The sequence below is a fragment of the Lentinus tigrinus genome (assembly GCF_003813185.1).
Source record: "Lentinus tigrinus ALCF2SS1-7 unplaced genomic scaffold L226scaffold_16, whole genome shotgun sequence".
Classification (NCBI taxonomy): Eukaryota; Fungi; Basidiomycota; class Agaricomycetes; order Polyporales; family Polyporaceae; genus Lentinus; species Lentinus tigrinus.
Genome location: NW_027137925.1, coordinates 135,688 through 160,672, shown reverse-complemented (window position 1 = coordinate 160,672; position 24,985 = coordinate 135,688). Strand labels below are relative to the sequence as shown.

The 24,985-nt window shown below is 56.4% G+C and overlaps 9 protein-coding genes and 1 non-coding gene across 10 annotated transcripts in view; 5 read left to right on the top strand and 5 right to left on the bottom strand.

Moving 5' to 3' along the window:
- L226DRAFT_523813 (uncharacterized protein) overlaps positions 1–4,115 on the bottom strand; it is a gene marked incomplete at both ends in the record, with an annotated part of 5,387 nt that extends 1,272 nt beyond the window's left edge. The window contains 12 exons of the mRNA XM_067678846.1: positions 322–333; positions 363–540; positions 589–678; positions 728–1,021; positions 1,074–1,271; positions 1,327–1,795; positions 1,852–2,620; positions 2,938–3,352; positions 3,402–3,475; positions 3,557–3,661; positions 3,915–3,951; positions 4,041–4,115. Coding sequence (XP_067534276.1) covers positions 322–333; positions 363–540; positions 589–678; positions 728–1,021; positions 1,074–1,271; positions 1,327–1,795; positions 1,852–2,620; positions 2,938–3,352; positions 3,402–3,475; positions 3,557–3,661; positions 3,915–3,951; positions 4,041–4,115 — 2,716 coding nt within the window. The remainder of the gene's footprint in view (positions 1–321; positions 334–362; positions 541–588; positions 679–727; positions 1,022–1,073; positions 1,272–1,326; positions 1,796–1,851; positions 2,621–2,937; positions 3,353–3,401; positions 3,476–3,556; positions 3,662–3,914; positions 3,952–4,040) is intronic.
- Positions 4,116–4,908: 793 nt separating this feature from the next.
- L226DRAFT_535976 (uncharacterized protein) lies at positions 4,909–5,204 on the bottom strand. Its single transcript, XM_067681021.1, has 2 exons — positions 5,007–5,204; positions 4,909–4,958 (listed from the first exon to the last, which is right to left on the bottom strand). The coding sequence occupies exons 1-2, from the start codon at positions 5,160–5,162 to the stop codon at positions 4,950–4,952; spliced, it is 165 nt and encodes a 54-aa protein (XP_067534275.1). The 5' UTR covers positions 5,163–5,204; the 3' UTR covers positions 4,909–4,949.
- Positions 5,205–6,453: 1,249 nt separating this feature from the next.
- On the bottom strand, positions 6,454–8,709 carry L226DRAFT_95642 (uncharacterized protein). The gene is made up of 4 exons (XM_067687377.1): positions 8,028–8,709; positions 7,828–7,973; positions 7,640–7,772; positions 6,454–7,583 (listed from the first exon to the last, which is right to left on the bottom strand). Exons 1-4 carry the CDS (start codon positions 8,552–8,554, stop codon positions 6,533–6,535), a joined length of 1,857 nt encoding a protein of 618 aa, XP_067534274.1. The 5' UTR covers positions 8,555–8,709; the 3' UTR covers positions 6,454–6,532.
- A 385-nt stretch (positions 8,710–9,094) lies between these two features.
- L226DRAFT_613846 (uncharacterized protein) lies at positions 9,095–9,976 on the bottom strand. The gene is made up of 5 exons (XM_067686553.1): positions 9,903–9,976; positions 9,801–9,825; positions 9,649–9,734; positions 9,489–9,584; positions 9,095–9,432 (listed from the first exon to the last, which is right to left on the bottom strand). The coding sequence occupies exons 1-5, from the start codon at positions 9,911–9,913 to the stop codon at positions 9,318–9,320; spliced, it is 333 nt and encodes a 110-aa protein (XP_067534273.1). The 5' UTR covers positions 9,914–9,976; the 3' UTR covers positions 9,095–9,317.
- Positions 9,977–10,458: 482 nt separating this feature from the next.
- Positions 10,459–10,529, top strand: L226DRAFT_t139. Its single transcript has one exon. It is a non-coding gene; the product is annotated as a tRNA-Gly (tRNA).
- A 2,112-nt stretch (positions 10,530–12,641) lies between these two features.
- On the top strand, positions 12,642–13,691 carry L226DRAFT_95627 (uncharacterized protein). Its single transcript, XM_067687376.1, has 4 exons — positions 12,642–13,033; positions 13,102–13,167; positions 13,235–13,392; positions 13,457–13,691. Exons 1-4 carry the CDS (start codon positions 12,880–12,882, stop codon positions 13,538–13,540), a joined length of 462 nt encoding a protein of 153 aa, XP_067534272.1. The 5' UTR covers positions 12,642–12,879; the 3' UTR covers positions 13,541–13,691.
- Positions 13,692–13,841: 150 nt separating this feature from the next.
- L226DRAFT_464958 (uncharacterized protein) lies at positions 13,842–17,386 on the top strand (the record flags this gene model as incomplete). The annotated part of the gene is made up of 14 exons (XM_067675893.1): positions 13,842–13,889; positions 13,942–14,141; positions 14,198–14,306; positions 14,377–14,773; positions 14,828–14,937; positions 14,993–15,030; positions 15,087–15,227; positions 15,442–16,331; positions 16,389–16,511; positions 16,574–16,653; positions 16,709–16,866; positions 16,925–17,191; positions 17,249–17,279; positions 17,348–17,386. 14 exons carry the CDS (start codon positions 13,842–13,844, stop codon positions 17,384–17,386), a joined length of 2,631 nt encoding a protein of 876 aa, XP_067534271.1.
- Positions 17,387–19,814: 2,428 nt separating this feature from the next.
- Positions 19,815–21,203, bottom strand: L226DRAFT_464806 (glycoside hydrolase family 16 protein; the record flags this gene model as incomplete). The annotated part of the gene is made up of 4 exons (XM_067675885.1): positions 19,815–19,927; positions 19,988–20,397; positions 20,490–20,906; positions 20,965–21,203. The coding sequence occupies 4 exons, from the start codon at positions 21,201–21,203 to the stop codon at positions 19,815–19,817; spliced, it is 1,179 nt and encodes a 392-aa protein (XP_067534270.1).
- On the top strand, positions 20,962–22,419 carry L226DRAFT_95506 (uncharacterized protein). The gene has a single exon (XM_067687374.1). It carries the CDS (start codon positions 21,262–21,264, stop codon positions 22,330–22,332), a length of 1,071 nt encoding a protein of 356 aa, XP_067534269.1. The 5' UTR covers positions 20,962–21,261; the 3' UTR covers positions 22,333–22,419.
- Positions 22,420–23,018: 599 nt separating this feature from the next.
- Positions 23,019–23,656, top strand: L226DRAFT_95555 (uncharacterized protein). Its single transcript, XM_067687375.1, has one exon. It carries the CDS (start codon positions 23,213–23,215, stop codon positions 23,570–23,572), a length of 360 nt encoding a protein of 119 aa, XP_067534268.1. The 5' UTR covers positions 23,019–23,212; the 3' UTR covers positions 23,573–23,656.
- Positions 23,657–24,985: the final 1,329 nt, after the last annotated feature.

Here is a 24,985-nt window from a genome sequence, read left to right as displayed (position 1 = left end):
TGCAGCCCGGTCTCCCCAGAGCACTGCAGAAACGCATGCGGGTGCGGGGAGTGAGCGTCCTGGATTGTTCTGGCATGCCGAGCGCCCCGAAAATTTTGGATTGGGCATGCTTAGGAGTGCTACAATCCATCGCAGCACAGAAATCCAGATTGTGCTGGGGTTCTGGCACTCTGCAGCCCGCTCTCTGGAAAACGCCGCAGAAACACATGCGGGTGCGGGGAGTGAGCGTCCTGGATTGTTCTTGCATGCCGAGCGCCCCGGAAAATGTGAATTGGGCTTGTGTAGAAATTCCAGAATGCATTACAATCCCATAATACACACCAAAATGCTGACCTAGAGCACCGAATAATCGCCTGCAGCACCATATAGCATCTGGTGCACAACAGCATCAAACTCGGTCGCCTCCTCGGCAGACGCTGGAGTATGGGTCAACATGCGAATCAAATCCAGAGTCATAATGACTGTGAGGTTGCCTGTGCATGTGGCAATCTTGAAGAATGCACCCTTCTGCTTGACATCTTCGGGAACCTGGAAGCCGATCTAACAAAATTGGTTAGCAGTAACAAAGGGCAGTGTAAATGTACCCACATGGATCTGCCAGTATGGATCGACAGGTACCATTGACGAGTCGGTGACAGCCTTCAACAAAGTGGTAGCCCGCACTGTAGAAGAGGTGGCCTGTACCAAGAGTGAGCAAATGTCCAGTCAGAAGCAAACCTCAACATACCTCGGCAGCAAACTGCCCAGCGCTGAGTCGGCCAGTCTTGAGCAGGCTAAGTACTGGATGGTTTGGGTGACCCCGGCCATGCAAATACCGGTTGAAGCGCAGACGGAATAGCTTTTGAGCTAACCTCCGCTTGTTGAACTCGGCAGGTGGTAGAGAGTCCTTGTTATCCGCTGCACGTATGATGTGGTAGTTGATGTGCTTCTCGATAAAAGCCGTAACATCTGAGATACCACGGTCATACATTGCAAGGATGAACAGGGGTAGATCTTCAATGTCTACCAGCTCGGTTATTGTCTATAAGTAGCCAATGGTTAGCAGCTAGTCCTGTGCCCAAAGTTGGACTGACCTTGAGCAATGGCACAGAAGTGTCATGACCAAGAACAGGGACCGGCACCGCAAGGCCCTCACGGAATGCGATAAACTCACGTAAACCGAGAATAGAGGACTTGTCTCCGAAGAGAAGCCGGAAGTAAGCCTGAAAAGTCCAACCCTCATGGACTGCCTGTGAAGCTGCAGCTGTACGTGAACTGGCGACTTCAACAACCTGTCCATGCTCTGAAGATAAGCAGATGTACATACAGAAAAGAGTGTTCACCTACATTCGTCTCCAGAACCTGTATGATGAACTGCCGTGCTGGGGCCAAATGACCTTGAGGAATGGGCTCGTCCCAGGGGAGCATCAGCCAAGGGGCGAATGTAGCTGCAAGTTCACTGTCGAACCCTACGAGCACTGGAAGTTGCATGATAGGCCGGACGACTGCTGCAGTGTAGGCAGGATCTACGAACTCAAGCCCTGAGTCCAGAGCTGCAGTCGCAAGAAGCGCAGTGAGGACCAGAAATGGTGAGACTGGAGTAGGGGCAACTCCAGTATCGACCATGTACATGCCACACAATGCACCGAAGGCCTTCCATGTATCGACACGCCGGATATTTGTAGTGCCATTGTCGAGGAAGACAGGCCTCTTGTATCCGCCCACACTGTCAGCCCAGAATGCAGCATTGCCTGTCATGAGCTGCAGTGCATGAACAAGCACTGCATGACCGACACCTTGGCCAGCCGCCGGTCCGCTATACAGTGACCGACATTAGTTCTTACTTGGCTGCTGAGCTGATGTGGTACATACGCTCTGAAGAGCCGAACAGGCTGCTTGAGATAATCGCCCACTGCAAACACCGAAAACTTCGTAACACCGTCGGGAAGTGGCCAGTCGGCCCATGTCCACTGCAGAGGATGGCAGTGCGAATAGACAAGAAAGTCGAGGAATGCTGTGGCGAGAGATGCAATGCTTGTACCCTCGAACTCAGGCACATTGCCTGGTACTGGTTCAGTGGTTCGTCCACTTTCGTTGCCAGTGAACCAATTCTCGAGGTCGGAGTGCAAGGGGGAAGGTGGGGATGGAAGAGGTATCTCAACCTGGCTACGCTTGTGCGCATCCTCGGCGATGATGTCAGAGATCGAAGGTAGATCTGAGTCAGATGATTCTGCAGAGTCGACAGCCATTGAAGGATGTAGCAGAGGCAACACAGGTGTACTGTTGTGGGGTGTGGATGAAGAACTTGCCCTTCCGTGTAAAGCAAGAGATGCAACTGTCGGAGTGAGAGTGGTCGAGCTACCAGTGGCAAGCCCCATGAGCGACAAGGGTGCAATGTCCGACTGGGACACAGAACCAATACGGCGGCGGCTGCGTGCACCAGGGTTCGCATCCAGCTGGCTCTGTGGAGAGCGGTGGTGAATACGTGAGACCGTAGGCTGCAATGGAGGTGTAGTCGGGATGTGTCCTGGCATGGTGCTTGATGCCGAGGCCGCCGGAGGCCGGTGAGCAGCAGACAGGGACTGGACAGGCAATGCCACACTCGGTGCTGCCGCAGATATCGGCCGTGGTGGTGGAGCTGCTGCAGAAAAGGTGGGGGCAGGCACTGCAGGAACAGTAGGAGCCGAGTCTGCACCATTCACACCACGACCACACGGGGTGCATGGTGGGCAGGCAAAGTCCTGGCACTCGAACCAGCTCTCATCAGTGTTGCGGTTCTTGTCGAAGTGCATGTACGTTCGCAGGATTCGGAATGGAGCACAGACATGGAGGGGTAAATCATGGCATGCACATGGATCACGCAAGGCGAGACTTGTCAAGGGCAATGCCATGTCGCTGTGCCGTGGAGCTATATGCATTTTAGCCTGTGTGCTGCATATGCAAAAGTGCAAGACATACCGAGCAAAAGCAGAGCCCTGTCCTTACCAGAAGGATTGGGAACCGCTTTCGCCGAGCGAAGGTAGGCAACGGTAAGGTCATGGCCGTTGAGGTTCCCAGCAATTGCGAGCTTGTACCCATCTCCAGCTTTGCGACCCTTCTCGACCACAATCCAGGGGAGAGTATGGAAGTCGGTTACAGAGGAGGAAGATGGTTCGGAAGGAGATATCGGAAGTGCAAGATTATGAAGTGCGAGATGTTCAGTAACCTTGGCATGAATGTGCGTCCAGAGTACAGCCGAGGGTGAGAACTCAGCCAAGGATACCTCAAAGCATAGGTCACATTTGCGCAAAGCTGTGACAAGCTGCGAGACATCGGCCTGTGTGACTCGCAAATGGAACCCTGGGACTGGACCATGCTTCGCGCCCATTGCAAGCTGGATAATAAGTGAGACATTGTGCAGATGCACTTCAAGAGCTACGCACCTTGGCTGGAATGATCGCGATATCCAAGATAGAGGGCGCAGTAGCTGCTGGTGCTGCTGGTGCCGAGCCAGTGCCTGGACGGCGTGCAGATGGAGTACGGTGGGGCCCAGCAAGCGTGGAACGTGGTGCATGTTGTGGAAGATTGCGCTGCGCACTCGCACTGCGCTGCAGGTTGACATTGGCAGCTGTCGCACCCGAGAAGTGAAATCCGGTGGCAGGTGGAATCTGAGCGAGTGGAATAGACATAGACGATGAAAGCACTGGGATTGAATGAGCCGAAACTGAGTGCATGGAGGGAACAGATGTAGGCATAGAAGGGGGAGGCATAGAGGATGAAAGGGACACCGGGACCGAAGAGGAAGACATAAGGGTATGCCCAGAGGCTGCCGAAGCAGAAGCAGGGGCCTCGAAGGCACTGTATCTGAACACAGATGGATGAGTGCATGTAGCAGTGAGAAACTGAGATTGATACAAACCCAAAAGCATGCTGAACATAGCTTTGTCCGCACGCACACAGAGTTTGAGGGTTCTGGTTGTCGGTAGGATTGACCTAATATATTGTCACATTTAAAACTTCCTTATTGACTCTAGAAAATGACATACCGCATGAAAGCCTCCGCACGAGGAAGCTGCACACACTGTACGACCCCAGAGCTGTCCGAAAGCGACACGCTGGTACTCGGGAGGCAGCTGATGTGGTGCAGCAGTGTGCATGATCCATTGGTGGTGGCAGCTTGCACACTCTTTCTGAGGCTGCTCAGGCACCTATCATGTAAAATAATATCAAAAAGTGTTGCGATGTCGCCCAGCAGAAGGCTTACTGTGGTAAAACCACTCGGAGGTGCGAGAGTTATATATGTAGTACAAGCACAACCTCCTACTGCACAATTCATGCGAGGGTAAAGACGAGAAGCAGCTGGGGTAACTGGCACAGACATGTTGAGAGAGTACTAGTAGAGGCACTGGCAGAGTAGCACGACTGAGAGCAGCAAGAGTAGCAAATCTCTGCTCGGAGGTGAATATTGTACCTGCCAAATAGGGAAATCTGGATGCTTAGTAAGGCATTCCGTGGGAATCCCAGGGAATCCTGGGGAATCCCTCGGCATACATTAATGTTAGCTGCCTTATCATATTGTAAGTGAAGTCTTAGCCGGTATTTTCAGTCCTTAGGATTTCTTAGGATTCCCGATGATTCCCTAGTAACATTCTAAGGGAGAAAATCACACATTCCTGCGGATTCCTGACGATTCCTGGGGATTCCCTGGGATTCCCACGGATGGCAGTTTTGTACAGAGAGGAGACCCAGCAGGATCCTGAGTGATCCCCGAGGATCCTCCGGGTTCCCGAGTGATCCCGAGGGATCCTGAAGGATCCCCGAGGAACCCGAAGGATCACTCGGGATCCTCGGGGATCCTTCAGGTGAGGCGAAACTCAATGATTTTTGTCCAAAGCGGCCTTTCATAGCTCTCTGTGGTCAAGATCTGAGCAACAGATTGTCAAAGACACCAGGAGACTACTTGGGACGCTGGTAGGCAGCAGGAAACTGCATCATAACAGGCATTACAACTCAATATCTGAGCCATACCCATTCTCATGCTTTCGCAGCTCAGTCCCATTCTCGTCCACCTCTATATCGTCCTCGCCTTCCCCTCCTATCATCTCGAGAATCATTAGTGCCTGCAGTGGGTGCTCTACATATTGGGTGACCGCTTCAACGAGCGCCTGGAACTTGTCCCGCTTGTTACTCAAGGCGCTCTTCATACACTGGTCTGCAGTCTCCAAATGACATTGTTTTGCTGCGCTTTCTTCAGAACCTAGAAGCTTTTTTATGTCTGTTTAATGTCTTCAAGGCCGATTTCTCCAGCGTAGGCTTGAAGAGTACGATCTCGACATTGGTCAGAGTTGCACAACAGTATATCTGCACAAAATGATTGCATCTCTAAATTCCACCTTGAAGACTTTGTTGTATATGGCTTAAACATGCTATCAGTGCAAAAGATCTGGAAAAATTCAAAAGGGATGGGACTGCAGCGCGCGAGACCACGGCGCACTCGACTTATCGCAGCCTGATGCCTGGTAGACGAGTTATCTGAGATGACGTTCAGCCCGGCATCTCGGCAGACCGACCCTGATCCGACAGCGTCTCTTCAGGCGCCCGGCCGCGCGCTAAGAGCGTTTCCGCAGGGCCCTGCCGCCCCCCAGTGTCTATGCGGCGTTGTCCCCTTCGCGTCACGTGCCGCAGCCGGTATTGTATCCATTCGATGTCCAAGTCGGTATAACAATGTGACACTGTATGATATCGTTCCACCCTCGGTGCGTCTACTTTGTGGTACCTAAGCAGCTATTGGCATTCGCGAGGTTCCTCACTGTCAGGTTGTCGCAACGTGGTCCGCCGACGTCGACGTCACGGTCGACGGTCGGAGGCGGCAGCCGGCAGGTCATGAGTCTCGAGTTCTTGAGAGCTATGTATGTATGGCGACGGAATTCCGAGTCGCTCGTGTTCTGCTGCGTGCGTTCTCTGAGCGTCCGTCCACATGCACATGTACATCCGGTGGTAGACTTACGAGACTTGGTCGTATGTATATGTACGAGTACATGCCGCTATAGATACTCAGACTGTACCTTTGCAGGTGGCACCGTGGAACAGAGCGAGTCGCGTGTCCACTGTTTTATAATGTTACTGTATGTGATGATTGCCAAGGCTCCTTATATTCACAGCGCGACTATGCATTTGAGGCGAGACGAGACGAGACGAGACGGATGTAGGTACGTACATAAATATGGCGAGCGGCGAGCGGGAGGGACTGGAGGCTGGACTGTATCAAGATGTATGTGTGTTGGGGGATCGGGGGAGACATATGACGAAGCACGGTACCGAGAAGTACGAGTAGTACGAGTCAAAACCAAAAACACTGGGACGATGGATCGAGGAGCTGCGACGACGATGTGCGATGTGCGATGGGTGCATGTATGATGTGTGTGGGTGCTGAGTGCTGAGTGATAATAGGTGCAGGACGGGATGCGAGTGCAGGGACGAGGACAAAGAACGAGTGTGGACGTCTCAACGAGACTGTGACCGAGACTGTGTAATTAGGTGCAGAGGGCGAGGGGCGCCGACTCCGACGAAAACGCTAAATGACCCCAACCTCCTTCCCAGCAGACGACGCGACCGACGCCCGGCTCATCCGCGACGTCTCATAATAGCTCGAACCCGAGTACGAGCTGTTCCGATACACCATCCCCGTGCCCGTGCGCGGGCGCGGGCGCGGCCCCACCCCGACCGTGTTCAGCACCTGCACCTGCGTCGCGGGCGGGGCGGACAACGGCACAGGGGACTGGGACGTGAACGCCGACAGCCTCGAGATGTGTGTGTTCACGCTTGGGCGGGCTAGGCCCGCCGAGCCCGGGGGCAGCGGGAACTCGGACAGCGGGTCGGCGCTGCGGCTGTTGGTGCTGTTGCTGTTGCTGGTCGACTTGGACCGGACGGGGGCCATGATAGAAGTGGAGACGGAGCGCGGGGGCACGATGCGCGAGACGGCTGCGACGCGGGGCGGGACGAGGGTGCTCGGGCGAGAGCCGGGGTTGGACAGCGTGCGCGTGCGCTGTCGTGTCTGTGTCTGTATCTGCGTCGGGGTCGACCTGCCTGCACCCGCGATCTTCGCGCTCGCGGACGCGACGGGCGGGCGGGACTCGGTGACGGACGTCGAACGGGTGACGGAGGGCTGCGCCCCCATTCCCATGCCCGCGGTCTGCGGCAGACGCAACGGGCGGGGGACGGCCGTGCGTGAAGGCGTGGTGGCCTGGGAGCTCGTCACGGACTGCGGGGCGCTGCTGGAGTCGCGTGAGCCAGACGAGACGATCGAGCTGGCGGATGCGTTCGATTGCGTCCTGCTGCGAGTTGGCCGTGCTGCTGTATCGACAGATGTGGATGCGACGCTGTCCGAGTCCGCAGTGCTGAGGCGGTACTGGGAGAAGGTGGTGGAGACAGAGCGAGAGAGCGGGCGTGAGCCTGGACGCGGGGCTGGAGAGTAGGATGGCGGCGGGTGACTGAGGTTGCCAGCGGAGGTGGACTTGGACAGCTGCGACGGAGCGCGCGAGGTAGCTGAATAGACAGACGGCTGCCGTGCGATGCTTGTGGTGATTAAGCGTCGTGTGAGAAGCGACGGTGCGTCCTCGTCCTCGCTGCAGGTATATTTGAGCTGCAGAAAACGCTGGTCATGTCTCAGAAATCAACGCACCTGTCGCTCCAGCCCAGACCGGTGGTTAAGCCCATACCGGCACGCAGGAGCTGCTGATCCCGATGTCTGACTCTCCTCCTCTGCGTGTCTCGTGGGTCCCGATAGATGCCGGATTTGGTCATAGTACTGCCAGCTTCCGTGCAGGGATCAGCACCGTCGACAGCAAACAAAGACAGAAAGATACACACCTGTCGAGGCTAGGCTGAGCACGCTGTTCGCGCGCATGCCGGCCCCAGGCTCGTTGTCCTCGACGTACATGGACAGGGTCGCAGTACCACCGCCGGGGAGTAGCTTGGAACGGGGAGACAGCAGGCCGTCGCGGAACATGAGGTGACTTTCCGCACGCGTGTGAGCAAGAGGAGGATGAGACGAAACGAAACACACGTACGGCAAAGGAGTGTGAATGTCGATGCTCGAGTCCGACTCGCTGCCGTCTCCCTTGTCATCCTCGCTCTCGTCCTCCTTCTCAATGAGCGCCCCGTAGTCCGATATGACCGACTCGCTGTCCTCCTCCTTGCTCTTTGCGACGCCCTTCCAGCTCGACGGCACGGCTATGGACGAGTTCGAGCGCGTGTGCCGCATGGGCGAGTGGAACGTCGCCGAGGACTTGCGGCGCGGGCGAGGCGTCCGCGCGATCATGGTCTCGACATCAGGGCTGTCGGGCCGCCTTTCGGGGCGGGCACGCGGTGGCGGGCCTGTCGTCCGCGGGGATCTGACCTGCGCAGGCCCAGGAATCGGAGGCAGCGGTCTGTCTTTGCGAATGGGAGTCTGAGGCTGAGACTGCGTCGGCCGGGAAAGCTCTGCTGGCGGAGACTTGGGTGTGCTGGGCCTGCGTGGGCGAGCACTCCCGAACACGGCACTGGCTATGGACGGGCTCGTAGGAGACAGAATGTTGGCTATGTCACTGTCAGACATCGCGAGAGACCCAGATGGACTTGAGGGGAGAGCCAAGGAGGAGTGCAAGGAAGTCAAGAGGAGAAGGCGGGGAAGGTAGGAAGAAAGAAAAGCCTCGCTGCGCGCCTTCGATGGCACCGGCTCGCCCAAGCGTAAATGAGAGGCACACGCTCGTGGCAATGTACTCCTCTCGCCTCGGGGCAGGGGAGACACCGCAGACAGCGACAGAGACAGAGACAGAGGTGAGGGGGGAGAAGATGGAAGCGATAGGAGCGGTGTCCTCCATCTTTCGAGTCCGCTGGATGTCGGGACTCGGTGATGCTGGATCACAATCAGACGAAGGACGAACGAAAGTTGGCTCTAACGCTGAGAATATTAACGTGAATGAACGGCGTTGAGGAAGGTGACCGGGCGGACATGCATCGCTGTAGCCACGATGTCTGATGGTCATCATTCTGCGGACAGATGCCCATGTTGGGCGCGTCCGATGTCATCTCACGCATCCACATCCTTCAAGCTGTCCTTCATGTCTGAACAGACCGACAGCCACGGAGCGACATAGAGGGGGAGGTACAGGTACTTCAATCGCAAGACATGTACATGAACCACGCTGACTTGTACCGCGATTCGGCAGTGCCACCTGGTCCGTCATCCAATCACACCATACAGTAGCTATTCGTCCGAGTCGCTGATGGAATACAATCTACAAAGGGAGTGACCCAAGTCCAAGATTCCTGAGAACCGACGCGGGCTGTACGAGAGCCTACTCTCCAGCGTGAGCCTTCTATTCTTTCCTGTGCCTGCCGTGACGGTGGGAGGCCTTCTCGCTGCCTTCTTCCGGCTCGACATCAGGATCCTTGTTGCCAGCAGTCGACGCATTCAACGCCTTGATGAAGCCGCTGTTGTAATCTCGTCAGCATGTACACACATGAAACGTCAAAGGGCGTGGGCTGACCGTTGCGTAGCGTCGAGATACTGCTCTCGGTCGAACCTCTTGTCGGTCTTCACCGAGAGGCCATGGCTCGAAAGGTCCACGCCCTTGTTTTTCAGTCTGTTGGAGATGTCAAAGGTCAGTATGTATGTCGGTGTTGAATGGAATAGACCAGACAACTTACGAGTCTTTCGTGGACTCGAAAGCCCCTGAGAGGGCTTTCCGAGCGTTGACGATTAGGTAGCCAACGCCGGCTAGTATTGCTAGCGTCTGATCGTCATCCGCCCATCGGTGATTAACGTTAGAACTCCACACAAAGTCCACGGGCGCACTCACCACCACGAGAGAGACGTAATCGAGCCTGTAAATGGCGTCGGAATCAAAACGATGCACCATTATAACTTTGTGGACTAGGCCACATCCAAGCTGTTCACTCACCACGTTGCCATGTTATGATGCGTAAATACGTTGAGGTCAAAGTAACTTAGCGAAGAGTTGCAGTATCTTCAGGGTGAGGTGTCGGTTGGAACTCGAAGGGCTTAAGTACTTAAAGGGTCTCGTCGTCACCAGTGCGCAGCCGCCCGCCGACCCGGACTCCCCTAGTGGAGCCGATGATGCATCCGGTACTGCAATTGCTATGCGGGACAGCCGGAACTTTGGCCTTCCCATCCGCGTCCGTTCTACGACAGTACGAGTACACGACGGAATAACGGAACCTGATGGATACTGCTGCTTGCACACACAGTGGTGGATGCCGATGTCAGAGTCTGATGCCAGAGTATGGGCCGAGGCGGTCCACAGACACGCCAGCAGAGTCAATGCGGGACCCTTTTTGCACGCGAGGTACATGGTGAGTACGGGAACAGGTTTAACTACCAGGACCATGACTCGGAGGTGGCTAGTGAGAATACAAGCCGGAGGGGACTGGAGAAACCATCCCATGGTATGCATAAAACAAACTTTATATATATTATGTATTTTGGAATAGGAGTAAGCATTCGTGGTGTAGCGGTAACATTGGGTCTTCCCATGGCCTAGCTCCGGGTTCGACTCCCGGCGGATGCATCCGAGGAATAAACCTTGGAAGTTTTTCTTACTCATTGCTAACGATCATCTGGCTCACCACCTTCAAGAGTTTATCCCGGCAAGGGGTGGTCCCGGAGGCTCGTATATTTTATTGTGCGTATTATGAATTACCGGTACCCTAATGTTCGCAGTTGAGTTGGAACAAATGTATGTCAAGTTCCGTCGCAGTAGATCTTGGATCCATTGAAGCGTGAGTTCAGATTCGTATGAGTGGCAATACTTCCCCAAACGTCGAATACTAGTACAATGTACGTATGCATACTTGTAGAGTTCGACTATGTATTCTAACGCACTCGTCTACCAAGTCCTGCTGGCATCCAGTAACACCGGTACGTGAGCATGGTCACTGCACAGGGGTCAAGACCCAATTCGCACTTTTCACCGATCACGCGCACAGCGCTGTACAGTGTGCATCGTCAGGACCACCGCCACTGCCATCTCCACTGGCCTCCTCCCGCCGAGTCCTTCTCATCACAAGTATCCATCCACACCGCTTAAGTTCACGATCCTCGTCGGCCCTGGCTGTCGTGCATCACGGTCGCTACTGCTGTATTTTCGTGGGTTCATACTTCGGGCCGTCCGAGTCTGGGACTCTGAGTCTCGGCGGCCGGTCTGCCAATGAGCCTCTTTGACATGCGTACCTTCCTGGTGTTTCACATGCCGAGTCTGCAGGGCCTGAGCATGAGCTTGTGGAGTCGTCCTCGTGGCCGGCGACGCCCCTTCGCACCCATGCCAGATGGTCAATCGCTGCGACCGCTGGAACGCGATGACAGATAGTGGATGGCGGATAGCGGATAGAGGATAGCGGATAGCGGAAAGCGGAGTCTCCGAGTCGTTTCAGGCTACGGTGTCGCGGGACTTGTGGTTGGTGAATATTAGTCGGCAGGTGGTGCGCTGTATGTTGTGGCATTTCGAGTCTTACTCACCTACTGTACATCCACCCGCTAGGTAGAAGTCCCTCAATCAGGCTGGTGTCGGCCACCTCGTATGTCGGGACTCGGCTCAGACGACCAGTGCGCTCGGTTGAGGATGTTGTGAAGCAATGGCCATGCAGTGCACGTCGACTCGGAGTGAAGTCAGGAGGAGGTCGAGGAGGAAGTGTGATTGAATGGAATCTAGGGCGACTCAGCAGGCACCCCTTCGACTCGACTGGCGTTAATTCTAAGGGTCGGAAGTTCGAGGTAACGCATGGATGTAGAAGAGACCTTACCTGGCCCCTTCGTCGTGACTCGTCCGATGTTGAGCACATGAGTGAAGACGTTGAAGGGCATTCTCTATTCCTGTTTTCAATTGGAACCGTCTGAGTTCTAGAGAATCGATGTGAAGGGTGATGGGATTTCGTGGAACTTTTGTACGCATGCAGTAGTGGCCCCCTGATGACCTAGGCCTATCAAGTGGTCATCCCGGCGTTGAGTACGAACTTTACGTGATGGCGGGGTGACATGGAGGCACCGCCGCTGTATAGAGGTCAGAATATCACCGCCAGATGTCCACTCGCCATGAATAATGCGACACCTAGGCCAGGAACCATGACGAACACGTCTCTGGCACATTACGCGTTCCGGCCAGGCCGTCGTCGAAGGGAACTCGGAAGACGTCATCCCTTAGCAAGGGACTGAGTACATGTGTTACCGGTTCGAAACGAGCACCGACATGACCGTGACGCTGCGAGATGCCCGCAACTTAGGTATGCAATCACGCAGCTGCCAGCAAGGCCCGGAAGCGCGGCATATCTATGTATGGTGAAGATCAATAGTATACGCCTTCTACAGATACGTTTTTGCCTCTCACAAGAAGAAAAAGGTCCATCGTGCCTTGGCGCAGAAAGGTTCGTGTCGACCCGCCGCCACCGGGACGTTGTCGAAGCACGCCGGCTGCACGAGGTGTACGGCAGACGAAGTACCTAGTCTGCTCGCAAGCCTTTGTGGATCCTACTTAGTAGACGAGAAACAGTGAAGACTGTTGAGGTATAGTAGCGTACCGAGCTGTGGTTATCGGCGATTGGAGGTGGAATTGGCTAAAAGATGATGGTAGTAACGAAAAAGGCTACAAATCCTAATTGGCGCCCGCACTACACTTCACTCGAAACCACCATCATCCATGGCTCTCCGACGGCAATCTGCAACTGCAAGAAGTCACGAACTGCAGAAGGAGATAACTTATGATGCTGGGCCATAGAATCCCTCGTGTTGCATCACAGGCACGTCGAACATAGGCCGCTGCCGCCTCTGCCCAGACGCATGCCGCCGTCAACTAGCCAAGAAATATCCCTCAAGGACTTCATGTTAAAGGGCGGTGACAGGTACACATACCTGTCGACAGAACATCTATGTCAACGGGCTGCAGCAGTCTCTCGGCTGTGCCTAATCATGACGATGACCGTGCATCATGCGTCAGGCTCGTGGGGATACCACGGTCCGCGGTCCAAGGCTGTCATGCCACAAGCAATTGTAGCTTCCAATCCGGGGACCTGGCAGAATCAGGTCAATTTGCTTTCGTACTATGAGCGCGTTTGCTTGCTAATGAACCTGACTCCGCATTTTCTGAACAGAGTGTATTGCCTCACGCGTCAAGCAAGAGCAGGCTGACGGTGTGTTCGAGTGGATCTCGAGAGTCCGTACGCAATGATCTGTTCGTCAATACTATATGCGACTTATGCTTCTCTTGCTCCGCTTTCGTGAAAGTTCTCTTGGCCGCGCAGGTGATTCCTCGCCCTTACTGGGCGTATTCATTGAACATAGTTTGGGCAGTCCTTCTTCCCACTGTCGAGATGACGTTGCCGTCGATATCTACAGAAGATTGGATGGGAAGCGCAAATTTTCTCATCAAGCCTGGTGCGGAGGTACGTCGGCCACGCAGCCTCCGAAGCACATAGCCGCACAGCGCTCACCCTCTTCTCACAGTAGCCCGTGCCGAATCGCTGGCGGCCAGATCCAGAATTGCGATATATCCTGTTCCGACTAGCGTTTTGCGTGCGCCGAGCCTTGTGAAGCCCTCTTACGCCGCCGAACCCTGACGGTCTGTCAACTGCAGACCGACCGGACCTGGAACGATATCGCGCCATGCGTGCCGACCCATCTTCTGTGATGTGCCTTCAACGAGATATACTTGCCGTCAGCGCTGCAGGGAACGGCGGTAGGCATGCCGGGTTTGTCGGTCACGATTGCTACCGCCACCACCAAAGTATATGTACTCGCCTGTGCATAGTTTGCACCCAGGAGAGTCCCGCACCACCTCCCTTGGTACATCGCGCACACCATCGTCCTTGCTGCGCCGCTGTTCACGCCCACGATGGACTACGACGCCTATGACGCTCTTCTGCATCACATCTTCAAGCAGGTATGCGTCGCCCAGCGATACGCCGCCGTCTTTTTCTGACACTTTGCCGCAGACCCAGGGTGACGCTTGGTTCAAGCCGACCGAGGAGAACATTCATGCCGGCGTCTGCGTCCGCGTCGATACTGGGGTTTTCCGTGTCTTCCCATACGAGAACCCCCACCTCGAGCCCTTCGAGGCCGCGGTCCGCCTCCTGAACCCCGTGGTGGCAATCAAGATTAGAAGCGCCGCTATTCACGCCGCACTAGCCACCGTGTAGGTTCTCTCCGAGTCCCCTCGGCTGAACCTTCTGACCTCGTGTGCATCGACAGCAAGCTGGATGCAGATGCCATCTACGTTGACGACAACACTCGCATCCAGGTCCTCGATTCCATCCCGTTGCTAGGCACGGCCGACAAGGAGCAATGCGGCGCCTTCATTGTGAGTCGCCCTATCTCCCATCTGCACTGCGCTGCGAGATGGCTCATTGCTTCCCAACCGTCGGCTCCAGCGTGACGAGCGCGTGCTGGTCGTGTGGTCGTACAACTTGGACAACATTATCCCCACGTGCCGCGACTTTGAGGAGAAACTGATCAAGCTCGTGTGGAACCGCCGTTCGACGAACGTCTCCCTCGCGTCCATTAATCTCTCTTCGTCAAAGACTACCTCGGACGTGAACCTCACTGAGAAGGTCAAGGAGCAGGTCGAGACCAAGGAGGTACCCCCAGTTCCCCCTCTTCCTGAAGGCACCCGGAATGGTAGCGTCAAGAAGAAAAGGTTCTGGGGTCTGGGCTCGTACTTCGTCACGGACAAGAGCGACGTGGAGAAGACCGCCGACGGGCCATCCCCGAGACCTATCCGGCTCTTCGCACCTGTTTACAACGGCTTGGGTGTTGCCATGTCCATCTGTGAGCCGAACACTAACATTTAAGCAAAAAGTTTCGTACTGAAGGTCGCTTCAGTCTTCATCGGCAGCGGTGTCTCGGTTCTACTTGAGGAGTCTCTGCTCGACGGAAACTGGTCGCGGTTTGCCCTTCTTGCCACAGCGCCGTTCCTATTCTGCGTCTCTTTGGTACGTCATCTGCACTCGTCTCCAGCAGATCCTCACGCTAATCTGCGAGGTCCAGTTCTTCTGTCTCCAGATCATCACTAACGTATCCTATGTGTAAGTGCAGTTTCCTTCGGGTGTCGCCTCGCGGGACGACGACTGACACCCACTAGCCTCGGTCCGGTTGCACAGTGTCACCATAACTCGAAGTACTACTCCGCGATACGCCCGGCCCCGAACAAGCTCGTAGACGGCAACCTACCACACATTACGATCCAAATGCCTGTATACAAAGAGAGTTTGACTGAGACCATGTGAGTTACCTTTCCACTCAAGGTTCGTGTTCCGGCGGATCAGTACAGACGACGCGCGTATTCGGGGATACATGAGCCCCGGATGCTAAACTCTCGACGTGGAGCCTCCGGCGTACTGTTTGTCGTCCTTGCATGATTCGATCTCCTCGCGCAATCTCCGTCTCCGGACATCCCCTTTGAACATGCGGCTGACCGTGTCCCGCTTCGATGACAGCGCCCCGTCGGTGTACTCGCTCAAGAAGGCGATGCAGACGTACGCGCGCCAGGGTGGCACGTCCTCCATCTTCGTCAACGAGGACGGCATGCAGCTTCTCTCTGAGGACGAGAGGCAGGCGCGGATCGCATTCTACACGGACCACAACATCGGCTGGGTCGCGCGCCCCCCGCACAGCGCCGCGCCCGACGGGTACAAGCGTGCGGGTCGCTTCAAGAAGACGTCGAACATGAACTACGCCCTCGCGCTGTCGCTCAAGCTCGAGAAGCACCTCCTCGACCTCGAGGCGCAGAGCGCGGAGGACGCGCCTGGGGAGTCGGAGTCGCTCGAGGACCGCGCGCTCAAGCTCGCCATCGAGGAGATGTACGAGGAGAGCGGGAAGCGGTGGCGGCCGTGGGCGCAGAACGGCAAGTCTATCCGCATTGGGGAGATCATTCTCATCGTCGACTCGGACACGGTCGTCCCCGAGGACTGCCTGCGCGACGCCGCGCGCGAGCTCGCCGAGTGCCCCAACGTCGCGATCATCCAGCACGAATCGGACGTCATGCAGGTCGCCCACCATTACTTTGAGAACGGCATCGCGCACTTTACGCGCAGGATCAACAAGTGCATCTCGGTCGGCTGCGCGAACGGGGAGATCGCGCCGTTTGTGGGGCACAATGCGTTCCTCCGTTGGTCTGCGCTCCAAGATGCGGCCTTCGTCGACCCTGCGGATGGGAAGAAGAAGATCTGGTCAGAGACGAACGTCTCTGAGGACTTTGATATGGCATTGCGCTTGCAGCTCGCTGGCTACATCATTCGCTGGGCAGCGTACTCGGAGGGCGGCTTCAAGGAGGGTGTCTCCCTCACCTGCGACGACGAGCTCAACAGGTGGCAAAAGTATTCATATGGTAGGCCATTTGCTTGCGGTGTACAGTGCGCAGCGAGAACTCACGCCTCCTCCGCAGGATGCAACGAGCTCATCTTCAATCCGCTGATCGACTGGTGGAGAGTTGGCCCTATCACGAAACAGCTTCGCACGTTCATCTGGTCCAGTGCTCCCGTGCACTACAAGATTAGTATGATGGCCTGTACGTGCATAGCCGACATCTGTCGCAGGGTTGATAGTAGCTAACACCGATATTGTGCGCAGACATGTTCTCCTATTACGGACTTGCAGCGTCTTCGGTCTTATCCATCCTGAACTACTTCGTGCTTGGCTGGAACGTGAAGGTAAGGGTCCCGCAGCGCTTCGCCATACCCCCTGCCTGACGCCATTACGCTACAGATCGACGGCTACTATTTGCACAGTTTTGAAATTTGGCTGGCGTGCACGGTTGTCTTCCCCGGTGCGGGAAACCTCGGCTTCACGCTGCTCGAGTACCGCCTTGGCCAGCGCAACCTGCTCGACTCATTGGTCGAAAACCTCACATGGGTACCCTTCTTGTGCGTCTCCCGCTGACTCACGAAGCGCGTTCGCGCTGCTCACAATTTGTATACCCAGCTTCTTCTTCTTCGGCGGACTCAGCATCCACCTCTCTCAAGCGCTTCTCGCGCACCTCTTCTCGTACAACATCACCTGGGGCGCGACCAAGAAGGAGGTCGAGCGGTCGAACTTCTGGCTCGAGGTGCCGAAGATCCTGAAGCGTTTCTGGCTCGCGCTCGTCATCAGCCTAGCATGCTGCGCGGTCATGATCATCATGACGACGGACGTCGTGCCCGTCGGCTGGCGTATCTTTGGCTGGAATTGGGCCGTTATCCTGCCGCTGGCGTACGTGCTTCTCCTTCTCCTCGCTCGCCCGCGCTGACTCCTCCTGCCCGGCCATAGCATCTTTGCAGGCTGCCATATCGCATACCCGGTACGCGCTTCCCTGCACTCGTCTTGTGCGTCCCGTTCGTCGACTGACGTGAGGCTTGACATGGACAGATCGTTCTCAACCCTTGGTTCATGATATTTTCGTATTGAAGCTCGGACTTCGATGCCGCTGCGCCGCTGTGGTCTCCGTTGCCACCGGGTGTAGGCGTATAAGTATACTCGGACTTATTCGTATCTGATACCAATCATCGTTACGGTTTCGGACAGGTTCCATTCATACTAACAGGGTCGTTCCGTCCAGTCTGTCTCGGTCCTGAGGTATCTATCTCGGGAGTTTCGGGTACCCGTACGCTGTCGGTGCCTTTGTGCAAGGTCGTGCACATCTCTCTCGTATACCATCTGTGCCCTATTAGAAGACCTTACAGCACGCTCTTGGCAGCTGGCTTCCTTTGGGGACAATGGATGTAATTGCATACCACACGGTGTATCTCAGCGCAGCCCTCCGGTTCGAGGACGCAACGCTGAGCCGTACGCGTGCGACGGGGGTGACGTCAACAGGGGCAGGAGAGCCTGAGGATAGCTACCGCGGTTCGCTGCTTCTCGGAAGAACTGGGGCGCAAGTATAACTACTATAGCTAATGTGGCACAATGTGTCACTGGGTGCGCCAACGCCTATGAATATTCTGGGAGGACTGTGACTTCCGGCTCCCGGCTTTCCGGAGTGCAGGAGGTGCATGCGAGCCAGGGACGAGAAGAGAATCCAAAGACTCGGACGCTGCCATGTCGAGTTTCCGCGCCCGACGTGAACCTGGGATGCGCTGGGAATTCCGGGAGCGCACCCAGGCGGTTGGACTCAGAAGCAAGTGGTACAGCTACCGGGCGACGGCAAGGAAACGGCTTAGGGCACCCGGGAGTATTTCTATCCACAAGTCGTGCTACGAGCCGTACTTGAGAAGCGTCAGATTCTGCCCGAGGCCATATGGTCATCCTTCTCCCAGGTACTTACACTGCTGGCTCCCGCGTCCTATGTAGACCAAAGTTTCCGGAGAACAGCGGGAAATATAGATCGATGGTGCCGAGAGCAAGGCTGCATGGAAAATTTGCCAAGTTCACGCCGGACCAGCATCATGACGTAAATGGACTCCCTAGGTTTAATACCATGTAAACGTTGTGACCCCACCCTTCATGGGTTCGGTGGCGTAGTTGGTTATAGCATCTGTCTAACAACTCCTCCGGATTTCCTGGGGCTCACAGCACCATTTTCCTTGATTTAGTGCTGGGGTCGTTGTTGTCCATTGTATGAGAAGGAGCACAGGTCGAAAGAGCAGGACGTACCGAGCAGGACTGGCGAGGAGGAGACTCATAGACGAGGTGAGCTTGTCTAATACCTAGGACGCCCCTTAGCCCAGACGGTCTCCCAAAGGCGTTCGGGGTTGGCGTTTGCCGTCTTTGATTCACATTGAACTGGACTTGAGTACTACGTACTAGTTCCTTTTTCAAACCGACGTCCTGGCAGTGCCATATTCCGTGTGAGAATATTCGCGCTCATGTCCTTAGAAACAGCCTCATACCTCCACAACCACAAGTGATCCAAAGCAAGGATTCCAGCCACTGCGCCAAACGTGGTTTGAGGAGGAGGAAAAGAGACAAGACGCGAGTCCGAGTCACAACGAGCGACCACTGGCAGCGTCACGGCCCGGCGAAGTTATGTGACCAGCGAAGTAACGCGTAACCGTCACATTATCGCAACGCCGCCGCCGCCGCCGTTCTGGAGGCAGCATGGTCAGCAATCAGCCATACATGCAAGTGATCATCAATCGACCCGTGGATACGGGTATGATACAATCTATAAAATGCGGTTCGCATGGAGAGGATCTAACACGACAGGTACACATGAGGGTTTTACCAGATAATAAGTACGGGGTAGGGATGCATGTTTCCCTAGAATTAAGTACGACGCGAACGCGACAGACACGTTAGCCTAAGACCCAAAGAGCGTATAAACAGAAAGAGAGCCAAGAGTCGGGGCGGCAAGAGCGCGAAAGTTCGGTCAGAGCGAAGGTAAGGGGGAAGCGCTAGCGAGTACAGGCGTATGTGAAGTAGTGGCCGCCGGCCGCGGCAGCGCGAAGACACTGCGCGGCATCCTACATGACAGCGGGCAGCCCGGAAAGGCTGCGAAGATACGAAGAAGGGAGGGAAAGCGAACAAACTGGTAAGCTGAAGAAGAAGGTCCCTGACGCCAGTAAGCAACAGAAGGACAGTTCTGGTTAGTCGGAGTCAGTCGTGCGGGCCTGGCAACCGTGATGGTGCCGCTCAAAGTCCGTAGTGTCCAAGAAGTGATACATGGGTAGGGGGGCATGATGGTCATCGTTGGGGAGATAGGAGACGTACGAGGCGATGCATATACGACTTCGACTTCGACTTCGTGTACGTGAACAATGGGGAAGGAGATGAGTATCCGACACGCCACACCGGTGAGGCCGTAACAGATGTCGAACTGCGGTGACCGTGCGGGCGACGCAGACGGGGAGAACGACACCGCGGACACCGCGAGAATACATGGCGTGTTCGTGGGCGTCTAGCAGCGCTGCCACATCTTGACCGAGTCGACGACCATCGCGCGGTCCGCGATGTTCTTCGGCCAGGAAGCGTACCATTGCTCCTGTGCCTCGGCGAAGTCGCGCATGGCAGCTGCGGAATATCGTCAGCAACAGGCTTCGTCTTCGCAGATACGGGAAAAGAAACACGCACTTAGAGAGTGGTCCAACCACGGTTTATCGCCGGCACCATCCGGGAACCATCCATTCGTGCCGCCGACAGCGACATTCATGATGAGATAGAAGGGCTGGTCGAACGGCGCGACGTTCTTCGTGCCGTTCTTCCAGGGATTGGGCGTCGCAATGAAGTCGGTGTCGTTCTGAACGACGGGTGGGAAGTCGCCGCGCTCGAAGAACGGCTCATTGAAGTTAACGTAGAGCGAGTACGTGAGACGGGAATCGACGTAGATCCGGATGAACTTCGGGCTCCACTCCAACGCGAACGTGTGGAACTTCTCCGCGAACGTCTGTCGCCGGTTCGTCCACCACCCGAACGTCTTACTGACGCCGTTGAGCCACGTGAACGGGCCCCAGTTCAACGATCCTCGGACGTAGTCGACGCCCCTGGGGAGAACAAGAGAAATCCAATCAGTATCCTATCCTAGCCGGCGGGAGAGCACAAGCTCCTGCTCGATAAACATAGGGTGTGTACTCACTGTGCCGGGTACTCGGGCGCGTTGCCACGCCCTTGCATGATGTCAATCTCTCCCGAGGCAGGCCAGGGGCCATACGTCTCGTCGACGGGGAGCATCCAGATGGACGGCCATATCCAATCGCCTCGAGGGAGCTTCGCGACGACTTCGACTTTGCCGTACTGGATGTGGTGACTGTGCTTCGTCGAAATCCGGGCGCTCATGACTGGGTTGATGACCGTGCCCGCAGTGAGATTCGACACCGCGCCGCATCCGGTCGTCGAGTTGACCGCGGTACATCCAGTGATGTTGTACGTGTATCCATCGAGGACGGCCTTCGTGCCGATGACGTCGGAGGTGAGGGTCGGGACCAGGTAAAGCTTACCATCCTGGACGAAAGAGTTGTTCGCAGAGTTGGTGGTCATCTCGAATTCTCCGTTCCTACACGCGTGCAACTCGTGTGAGCGCGAGCGCCTGAAGGAGAAATGGCACAACTCACCCGAAACCACTCATGTCGACCTCCTGGAGCCACGTGTACTTGGTGTCGAAGGTCTCGAATTGGTCCTCCATGATGAGACACAGGTTCCCAACGCGAGCCGTCTGCACCCACTGGAAGTAGACCCTGAGGATGGCACCGATGATCCCGACCATCGCGACTCCGTACGTAACATAGTACGAGAGCTTCTCGTAGAAGTCCTTGTCCGTCACCCAGGGTTTCGCCACCTCACCCATCAACATCGTGCTGCGATGGCGCTTCGAGCGGGGGGCGGGCAGGGCGCACGGGCTGTCGAGCTCCATGAGCGTCGCGCGCTTCGGCATCGCAGGCGGAGACATGAACGAGCTCCGGACGTGGCCGTTGGACGAGTTACGGCGACTTCGCGCGCCACCCCTCGGGGCCTCGCGCACATGCAGGTCGGCAGTCGAGTTGCGCAATGAGGACTGCACCGACACGCGGCTGGCGCCGGTGTGCGGGCGGGACGCGGGCGGCGACGACGCGGGGTCAGGGAAGGGAAAGTACGACGAGCCGATGCTTGCAGCTGAGTGGTGCACGTTCTGGAGGTTCTGCTCCGAGCTGAGGTTCACAACGCTCGCAGGAGGGGAGAACGGGTTGCTGACTCCGGAACGGGGTGTGGGAGGGACAGACGTGTCTGGGGTCCGGAACGGGTCGCGGCGGAATTCTTCCGCGTTGAGCGAGGGAGGAGGACGTTGGCGCCTCGAGCTGTTGCCCATCGGAGTCGTGGCCGTGGTCATGGTCGCGATGGCGGACGTTGACTGCTGCGTAGGCGTGGGCAGCTGTTCAGACGACGAAGCAGCTGAGCTGGCAGTGGAGGGAGGAGAGAGTCCTGGCATGGCGAGAAGAGGACGGCCGCAGTCGAACGGATCTAAGGAGGATCGGAGAGAACGAAAGAGCGAGGAAAGTGAAGGCGAAGGAGGCCTTGGTGGGCCGATCACCTCAGCAGGTCTTTATGAGCTCAATTGTATGAGTGCGAATAGGAACATGCCAGGTACGCCGCATCCAAGGCCGGAGGGGAACGTGAACGCGAGGTGGGCGGGCGATCATGTCGCCTTGGCGCGCACCCATCCAGGCCTCGGCGGAATGGACGTTCTTTCGCCCGATCCATCTCGCCGCAGGTTCTCCAGTTCGACTTGTGTGCGAACAAGTGCAGCCGCGACAGCAGGAATGCGTCTCGTCCCTGGCCATGCCAGGCTGCAAATGTTTGACCATGACAAGATGGACAGAACAGACACCGATGCCTGCATCATCATCTCCACGACGAACCCGGGACCGGACATAGGGGCACACGGCAGCTTCGACCTCTGGATCTTGGCGAAGATGTCTGAATACCAGGGCCGAACTATGCATTAGTAGGGAAAGAGAGCAGTGATCCGGGGCTCTCCATCAGACCAGAAGTCCTCCTAATCGCCAGGGACACGCCATTGATACTGCTCGCGAGTCGATGCGCACTTACCGGCGCTCCGGAAGTAGAAGACTGCAGAGTGAAGCTCCGCTCGGTTATCGGCCTGCAGCGTGTCCCTTCGCGCTATTTGGGCGTGGGGATGCGTATGCTATAATGGAGATGAGTCGACTGCGCGCCTGTCCAGACCATGTCTTGACGCAGGTCCCATGCTCCCCTTGTGCTCGCGGGAGCAGGAAGAGCGGTCATTGCGGTGGGCCGGTGGCTTACGCAGGCAGGTGTTGACTGGCTGATTCGGGGTGTCAAGGCGGAGATTGGCGGAGACGGACGCGAACTGTCAGTGTCACGCGTCACACACCACGAACAGCGAGCGAACATGCGTCGAGGCATGGACACCTCGACGAAGGGACGTAAGAACACATCCTCTGCCCCGCGGTGATCATCCTGGGGGCGGACTGGCTACATAGCTTAATTGAGAGGTCTGGTTGGTACACGCAACGTGGGTGTGCTCACCTGACTTCCTGAGAGCGCTCGAGGCAAGACCAGGCAAGGTGTTGGACAGAAAGGTCCAGCCAGTGATACTGCCTGAAACCTAGGACCAGGGAGAGGCCGCAGTCATTTGGCCTTGACACTACGCGTGAGTTGTAACTCTATCCCCTGTACGTCCGGGCTCCACTGCATGAACTGACAAGTACCCAGCGTGCCTACCCCCCCGCGAGTCCGCAACCGCGTCCTTCGGCGCCAGGGCGGGTATCTGGTGCATCCCAGGTGCATCCAGTGTGCAAATTTCGACTGTCGTAGAACCATCCTTCGGAAAACATTGGCGAGAACATGATGAATGAATGGTTCATGTATAATACGTGCCTTGGAGTACTGAGATCAGCGCTCTGCTCCCTACAGCCCGCTGACGCTTCCCTACCTTCATCCGAACTCCATAGGGCCCCAGCATTCTGGATAGATAAGCCCTATGACTTTCGCAGCTCCGAGAGGACAACGGCCAATGGGGCCATAGACGCCCCAGGAAGGAACGAGTTGGACTCCACGTCGAGCCCTGTCACAAGTGAAACTTCTGTTCGCTCTGCGACAGGACACCCCAAACGTATGCGTGCTAGCATGGGGCCCAACAGAAGACATCCGGCTTTCGAGCAACGTTTGTCATCTATCTGCAAGAGCGATGCGGGTCTTGAGTAGTTCCCATCTGCCAGAGTCGGGGAGAAGCTTACCTCACCGGAGTGCATCCGAGCACGAACATTCAATTTAATTTCGAGGGAGGCTATGCCATACGATGTCGAGCGGGCGCGTACCGACTATGAGAGCACTTCGCAACAGCGGCGAGGCGGCCGACGGAGCATATCGTCATTACTGCATCACCCCGAAGCAAGGAGGAGACATAGCCGGGACACTGCAGTGCTGAGTGCGTGAGAGCGCGTTTGGGATGGTCTGCGAATGCGAGGGAGGGCCCCGACCTTCTACACCCGCCCCCGGGCCGCAGAGGAATGGCCCCATACAAGAGACAGGTACTCCGCCCGACGTCGACAGAGTGAGCAATGCACATAGGCCATCCGGTCTAAGACCCCGTTCCGCAAGTGGACGACGCAGGCCGCACGCGAAGGCGGGTCGAAGCGCACAACAGCCGCCGCTCTGTTCGAGCAACAGCCCTTGCCCTGAGGGATGCGCTGCCGGGCAACATCGCAAGGAACCGATGGATAGTGCCGGGCTGGAGTGCATTGCGACGTCAGCGACGGACGTGTTCTTGCGGAACCGAAGACCCGACTAGAAATGCGGCGGGAGCGACGACTGACATGGGCAGCCTGCCTCGCCCTGCCCGCCCCTCAGGCTTCAGGCGTGGAATTGTCGCGGCCGCTGTAAAAGACCCGAGTACGATGCGATCGTCTCACCCTCAGCACCCGTGCAGGGGCAGGATCTGGCGGCCGAGGAGGCGATGCTCGACGTAGGAGCACGTCTATGCTTTCAAGAGTCTTCTTCTCAGCAACGACCTGTGCACATGGTGTGGGTCCGTCCGGAACATGCTGTGCCAACGTTCGTCCCGTATCCGATGAGGGGCGAGAGATGCAGGTAGACTTACTGGGAGAATTGTCCCAGCGAGTGACTAGTGAGGCCTAGTGAGGGCTTGGCCGCCTATGTGGAGGACGCAGCGGGAGATGTAGAACCCATGACGACGACGATAGGTACTAGATAGATCTTCAGAAGCGAAGGAAGCAAGAAATGCGAGGCTCTCACCGAGACTTGTGAATAATGCCATTTAGTGATGACGCGCGCAAGCCCGGCGGTTCTGTCGTCTTCTCAACAGGTGTTTCTCAGGCACTTGGCGGGTGGCTTGTGCCGCGTCCCAGCGCACATCTGTCGTTCTCGCCGAAGACAGCGCTGTGGACATATCCTGCCGAAAGGCTGCCGATACCACCGAGCGCGGAAGCCGTATTGCTGACGCTAGATTGCATTCAATTTGCGCGTACGTGGGCATTTGCGAGAGTTGAGGACAAGGTGCAGATGTGTGGCAACTGATATGAACTGCAGAACCTGGATTAGTGTGCGTTTTCACACTGCGGTGGTGTTGCTGCATCCAGCCCACTGCACTGGTCGATC